This window comes from Cephus cinctus, unplaced genomic scaffold (assembly GCF_000341935.2).
Source record: "Cephus cinctus unplaced genomic scaffold, Ccin1 Ccin1_scaffold0168, whole genome shotgun sequence".
NCBI classification, from domain to species: domain Eukaryota; kingdom Metazoa; phylum Arthropoda; class Insecta; order Hymenoptera; family Cephidae; genus Cephus; species Cephus cinctus.
In genome coordinates this window covers 3,087,885-3,094,766 of record NW_014332892.1, presented here as the reverse complement: position 1 = coordinate 3,094,766, position 6,882 = coordinate 3,087,885, and the positions used below count along the sequence as shown (strand labels likewise).

Sequence of the window (6,882 nt, the reverse complement as noted above, 5' to 3'; positions counted from 1 at the left end):
TATATATATATATATATATATATATATATATATATATATATATATAGATATATATATATATCGTCGTTATTTATAAGTACATAATTTAATAGGGGTCTGAGACTCGCAATGGTAACCATTCATTCGTTTCAGTTTAAATTATTGGGGTTTTTCTTTTTAAGTATTTCGTTTGTAGCTTCATCTTATTCGGCTTCTCTCTTTTTCTTTTAAATTCTCCTCCTCCATTCACTTTCTTGACTTTCTTCCCCGACGATTCTCACCTCGTCGAATCTTCCCCGCCCAGTCCTGACAGACTGGGGTATTTCGTTGTACGACGCGACGGATCGCGTTTTTTCTCTTCTTCTCCTTGAGCTCGTTCAGGCTGTTCTTGAGGACTTCCGGTATACGTCGCCCAGTGAAATCTGGACGTGATTCATTTCCGGTGGGTAGAGCTGAGGTGCAGTAGTGCTTGAAGTGTAAAATCAAGCCTTGACCAGACCCTGTGGTAGATCTGCTAGCCACCTTAGAGAACCCTTACCGCATCCTCTACCATGAGGACCATCTCGAAGACCCGGTGCAAGAGGTACCTGTAGGACGAGTCCTGTCTGTAAATCAACTTGGACGTCATCCTCTGGAGTCTTCCCGGATCACTCTTCGATGTGCCATGTCCCATGTAGATCAGCACCGAACACTTAGTATACTGGATATGGCGGCCTATGCGGCCACATTGGTGGGATCGGCGGTAGGCTGCCGTTCCAGGATCAAGTGTCCTTGGTACTGAGAGACGAGTCCTCGTCCTGGCTACCAGGATACGGCATACCCAATTTAGGACCCTGCTGGACCACCACGACGCACTTGCGCATGTGCTTCTCCAGGGTGCTGGGTACCGAGAAGGGCATCTCGCAGAAGCGACACTTGTAGGTGTCCTTGCCGTGTCTGCCGTGGGTCTTCATGTGTCTCGTGAGCTTTGAACTCTGGGCGCAGGCGTAGGAGCATAGTTCACACTTGTAGGGCTTCTCGCCGGTGTGGGACCGCCTGTGGACCGTCAGGTTGGAGCAGTTCTTGAAGACCTTGCCGCAGTACTCGCAGGTGTCGTTTCTGCCGCTTCGTTCCTTCTTCAGGAGTGGACTGGGCAGACCCTGAAGGGACAGGCTGGAGGTCGTGGCCTTGGAGGCCTTCCGGAACTCGTTGTTCTCCAGGTAGTGCGGGCTTGGTAGCCAGAGACCACCAAAGTCCGGACCCGTGCTCCTGGGGAAGCCCTGACCCGAGAATATGTTGGGGGTGGACGAGGAGTTGAAGTTTGTCGGCGAGAGGGCGCTGTCCTTTTCCTTGTTGTTGTTCAGGGAATTCGTGAGGTTGGACGTGGACTCTGCCTTTATGAAGGCGCCCCTATGATTCTCTTGCAGGGCCTGCCTGTAGGCTTCCGAATATTGGGCTATGTTGCTCAGACCAAACTTTTCCATGAGGTCCCCGACCAGACTCGGCTTCTGATCGACTCGGCCCCCGCTCTCCTCGCTACTTTGACCCTGGGTCGTACTGAGGTCCTCCGGTGTGTTCTCCTCCGTATCTTCCCTGACCTTATCCTCGGCCTCGTCCAGGTCTATGTTCTCGTCGCAGCTGCTACCGTCGTCGGGCACCGTCTCCACGCTACCCTGAGGACTCGAAGCCACGTTCAGACTCTCCTGGTGCTCCTTCCTCATGTGTTTCCTGAGCTCGGAGAAGCTTGCTACCTCCAGCTCGCAGACCTCGCACCTGGTGGCCGTGCCGTCCTGCATCGTCTCCTGGAAGGCCCTCTCCTTGTCCTGGTGACTCCGGCGGTGGACGATGAGGTTCGACTGAAACCTGAACTTCTTGTCGCAGACCTCGCAGGTGTAGACGGTCTCGCTGTCGGTGATGATCGGAGTGGAGGCCACCGGTGGGCTCGTCTTTTCGGAGTCTGTTGAATTATTATTATTGTGATGCCCAATAGGACTTTGCGTATAACATGGCGGCGAGTTCTCCTTCTGATGGGAGTGGGTGAGGTTGGTAGGATTTGCTGCTGGACTTGGTGGCTCTATGGAATGAGGTAGACTGACTACGGGGGTGGGGTTGGAGGGTGGATTCGGAGCCGCGCCTAAGGACGGGTTAGCGAGGCTCCTTAGGCGCGCCGAGTAAAAATCCAGGTTGGCTTCTAGAGGTGGTGGATGACCCTGTGCAGCCAGACCTCTCCCGTGAGAGAGTTCAGCCAGATTAGCCAGATTCCTCGCATTGTTGAAGGAATCCAGGGAGCTCCTGACGAGAGGATCACCCAGGTTAACACCGTCCATACCCCGTAGAGGATCGCCGAGGTTCTGTAGGTTTCTGGTAGCCGTTTGAAGATCCGGAAGTCCCCTGTACCCAGCCAGCGAGTTCAGCGCGAGGAAGTCAGGCCTGAACATGGGTGGAAAGCTTCTCTCTAGGTGCTGAGGCATCCTCAGGAAGCTCTGAAGAGGATCCGCGACCAGGGACGCCGAAGACTGTAGCTGTCGACCTCCGCTGCTACCGCTGGAATTGGTACCCCCCGAGGAATTTGCGGCCGAGGAACTTCCGGTCGACTTCCCACTGAGGTTCAGGTGATTGGGTGGACTGAGGTGGTGAGTGTGGGTCGGCGTGGGGGTAGGTGGACTCAGTGCCGGCGCGTTCGAGGAGGAGTTCGCCGAGGATGACGAGGACGTGTAGAGCCTCGCCCCGTGGACGCTCTGCGCGTGCTGCAGGAGTTCCCAGGCGGAGGAGAGTCGACGGGAGCACTGCGAGCACTGCAGCCATCTTGGTTCTGTAAAGAAAAAAAAATAATCAAATTTTCGTACCTCCAATGTATGCGACAGGGTCGGGCTGGGTCGTCCCAGCAGGATTCCAAACCATCCTAGATACCCCAGACGTACCGCGTGCGCGGAATGACGAGGAAGTACATATCCAAGGAAAAAGGGCCGCTATCAATTTTCAGCCCCTTAATTTTCGATAGCACGGAATTGAATTCGGAATTCAAACGGCGCGTCTGTGTCAAATTGCGGTTGGCTCCGGACTCGGGTATTGGGGGGGTTCGGGCTCAAAAATAATATCCCCGACAATAACCACCGGAGGGTTGTGAAACTGACCCTTAACGACTTTCCATCCCCAGGGCGAGACAGAGGGACGTCCTGGCACGCGGTTTTGAATTTCAATGTTTTTAATCCGGAATATCAGATTTTCGGCTATTTTTCACGTCGGCTCCCTCCGCCGGCCCTTACCGCCACGAGTCACCCTTCCTCGCCACGGAGACCAAGGGATTTTATTAATTCCGCCACCCTCGACCTAAGAAGGAAAATCGTCGCCATGTGTTTAAGGGACGACCCTTCTTTCGCAAATTCGTTCATAAGGACGTAACCGAGCCAACATATTCCATAGGCTCGTTTTTTTTTTTTTTTTTTTTCGAAAATGTCGCCACTCAAATTTACAATGGCCTCGCTCTTCGGGTCGGTACCTAGATAAAAGTATGAAGACGCGCGAGCATCGATCGAACAGTCAAAACTTCTCCCGACCGGGAAGCCAAGTAAATCGTAGACAAAGAGTCGCGGAAATGTAAAGTAATCTTAATTAAATACAAGGGTGGATGGTTAGGGGTAGGACGGGAGGCTGGAGTACGGTCCACGAGACTCTCTCCCATACAACCGGGGTCTTAAAGCCGAGAGTTCACTGAATAAAATTACAAGCTGCAAGACAGAGGCTCGAGCGTGCGTTTAAGGGATGAAATTTTAAGCACGAGACCAATTCATCCCTCGGAGATCGAATTCGAAATTTTGAAAAAAATTTTCACCAGTCATCCCAAGTGCCACCGGTCATCCGACGCTGGCAATGGGTCAGAGCAGGGATGGCGCGAACTATGAAAATTGGCCATTGGTATAATTTACTAGTCTTGTACACCCCGACGAATAAGGCCCCTGAAAAGTCCCAAGTCAGCACGAAAATGAGGGGCCAGCCAATTTCTCGGCGTGACGCCAAAAGGCCCATATTGTTTCACGCTCGAGGCGCCTCTAGGTCCATCCTTAAGGGCGCGACGAATCAGCCCGGCGCTTCTCCCGGTTCGCCGCTGAGGTCCTGAATCCGCTTCCGAGCTCGTTCCACCTCGGACAAGAGCGGCTCTTCCGTTAGCTGCTACGCCACGCCGGAAGTCGAAAATATTGCCGACTTCCTTGCGCCCCGGGATAAAAGTCTGACGGGGTAAGAGATAAGCAAGTGCCCTCTGTGTATAAAACTCTATTGATTCACGCCCGGGTGGGCCTTTCATATGCAAAGTTCGCGGGTGGCCATCCGTTAGGATTATTCCTGGGAGCTTCCTGGACACTCACCACCCCCCGAGAAAACATTCAGCCGGAGAGTGGAGAGAAAACAGCTGGGCGGGGGAGGAGCATCTTCGGAGAGCGGAGTACGAGGTAATAAATTTCGTCCGGACCGTATGTGATAAGGGATAAGAATCTTTTTGGGTTAAAGAAAAAAAAAAATAGGCAGTGAAGGGGGAGACTGAGAAAAATTGAAAGCCGATATAAATTGTTACGTCATCTTCCGATTCACGGTCACAAGGCGACTCCTAGCAGCCTGAACGGCCGCGCATTTCCGTAACCGTCCGCTCCCGTTCGAGCATCCAGTTGCGTTTGCTGATTTCCAAAATCTCCAGGATCCGTTAAGTTATCGCATCATCCGGCAGGTTCCGTCAGAGCTCTCGTTTTGGTGGACGGCCGAGGGGTAAGGTAGGTTGGTTTTTGGATTTTTCGTTATCGGTCGAGTAAGAAAGCTACGTTCCAAAATTAAGATGAAAATTACCCGGAGACCGTGAGCGTCCTTGGGAGATTCTGGTGTCTGATCTTTAGAAAAGTGAAAATCAAGCGGAAGTTAAGGGAGCCGGAAGTGAAGGGAACCGGGAGTGAGAGGGTCTCTTTGAAACTCAGGAAACCTTTTTTCTTTTTCTTTTTTTTTCACCTAGCCCGCGCAGTGGATCGAATTGAAATTGGTTCGGAATGTACTTTTTTTTTTTTTTTTTTCAAACCCCAGAACGAGGGGTCGCGTAGCGACGTCGGGCGTCTACGTGAAAAGTGACCGAACGATTTCCCGCAGAAATTACCCGTCGAGAATTGCCGGCGCCGTTTAACGTCAAATCGTTCGGAAGGCCATTGTTTAAGGTACAGGGAGCATTCGAGCTTCTGGTCATCCTCTTGATACTTCCTTCGGGAAGGCACCCCCTCTCGGTTCTGACGTCACGACGGAAAATATAGCGAATGGGTTATACACGGGTACAGTCGCGATGAAAGATTTTTGAAATCACGAAATATGCACGAAAATTTTTTCGACTTCCGCCCGGAAGCGCCACTTCGTATATCGAGCGGATAAACTTCTTTTTTCGCGTATCCCGTGTACGCTACGTACGGGGTGTCCATATTATTTTTCATCGACACTCGTCCCTCGACCTATCGTTTCTATCGGTCCACCCCATTCTGTATCTCTCTCCATGAACACCCCCAACTTTCCACCCCCCTCACTTCTCAGCTCCGAAAGTCCAGAAAAAAAGTTCTTTTTTTTTACTATCGCACGGCGTAGATACCAAGATTCCCTTGGTTCTCGAAGAATCTTAAAACGCGTGTCGCACCCTGTATAATACCGGATTCGAATCACGTAGAACAGTTTGCATACGGTATCGCGATGAACCAGGGAGATAGAGAGAGATAGAACGAGAGAGCGCAGGGACCTAAGCTACGTTCGCGGTAACTCCAGTAAGGATTTGACTGCCGGCAGCCTCGGGCTCTTTTCGACTAGTGACGTCATGACAAAGGCCCTTTAATCCTCCAGCGTGACAATATTAAAATATCGATTGGCCAACGTATGCGGCGTATGCACTTTGTGGAGCGCGCGGAAGGGGTTGCAGTCAAAAGGGGTTGGTTCCCGCATGCATCGAAGGTCCAGGTAGGCTTGGAATAAGCACGTGAATTCTCGTACCTTGTCAAAGAAAAAAAAAAAAGTCGAATAAAAATTATTTTTTTTTCAAAATCGTTCGACTCAAAAAAATTTCCTTTTTTTACAACCAGGATCTACCAGCCGCGACGAACGTCTTGAAATTTTTTTTTTCACCCGAGACAAGACAGCACGGATATCTTTGCGGTTCTCGAGACTCGAGCGACGATTGGTCAAACGACGCTAAAATGGACCTTTACGATTTCGCCATATGACCGCAAGACTCAAGGCGCATCCACACGAGAGACTCGTGGTCGGGTAAGGTAAAGGGACTCCATTCGTCGAGTTTACAACGAGCGAACATTTTGACTCGTACACGCATTCTGCCGAAAGAACGCAACTCGACCGCTTATTTATTATGGTTTCTGGTATGACTTATACCCGACGTCACTCGAGACTCCTGGATACGCTCCCGTCCTTTATCTAGGTTCACGTATCGTGGCGCTCCTGGTGGCGGAAAATAAAGATAGCCGTGAACGGGCCGCACACATCCGGACCTCGTGTACAGCCAATTCGCAAGCAATTCCTGAGGCGCCTCGGGCGGTCCCCGTACAAGGGGTTGGAAAGGAAGCGATAAAAAGAAAAAGAAAAAGAAAAACCTACGAAATCGTGGGGGGGAAAAAGACACCCTTGGAAAATTAATATTCCAGACAAAACGTGACAGATAGATCAAATCTGCATCGGTTGCCGCAGTCGAGTGGCGGGTGTCGATGCCGTACGAGGATTATCAGCTTTCGATTTCACATATATCGAAAAAAAGAAACTCTTAGCCGGGACTGTCAAAGATATGAAAAATGAAGGGTGACAGGGACTCTGGGTCACGTCAATTTTATTCTTAACCCCTTGACGCGAGGACGATTACGATATAAGGTTATTGCTTTGGGACGAGGAAGGGGGGCGTGGGGG

The 6,882-nt window shown here is 50.9% G+C and overlaps 1 protein-coding gene across 1 annotated transcript in view; it reads right to left on the bottom strand.

Moving 5' to 3' along the window:
• Positions 1-24: 24 nt before the first annotated feature.
• LOC107264384 (B-cell lymphoma/leukemia 11A) overlaps positions 25-6,882 on the bottom strand; it is a 23,055-nt gene continuing 16,197 nt past the window's right edge. Inside the window, exon 3 of the mRNA XM_015732595.2 lies at positions 25-2,770. Within this exon, the coding sequence (XP_015588081.1) occupies positions 741-2,770 (2,030 nt within the window). The 3' untranslated portion in view covers positions 25-740. The remainder of the gene's footprint in view (positions 2,771-6,882) is intronic.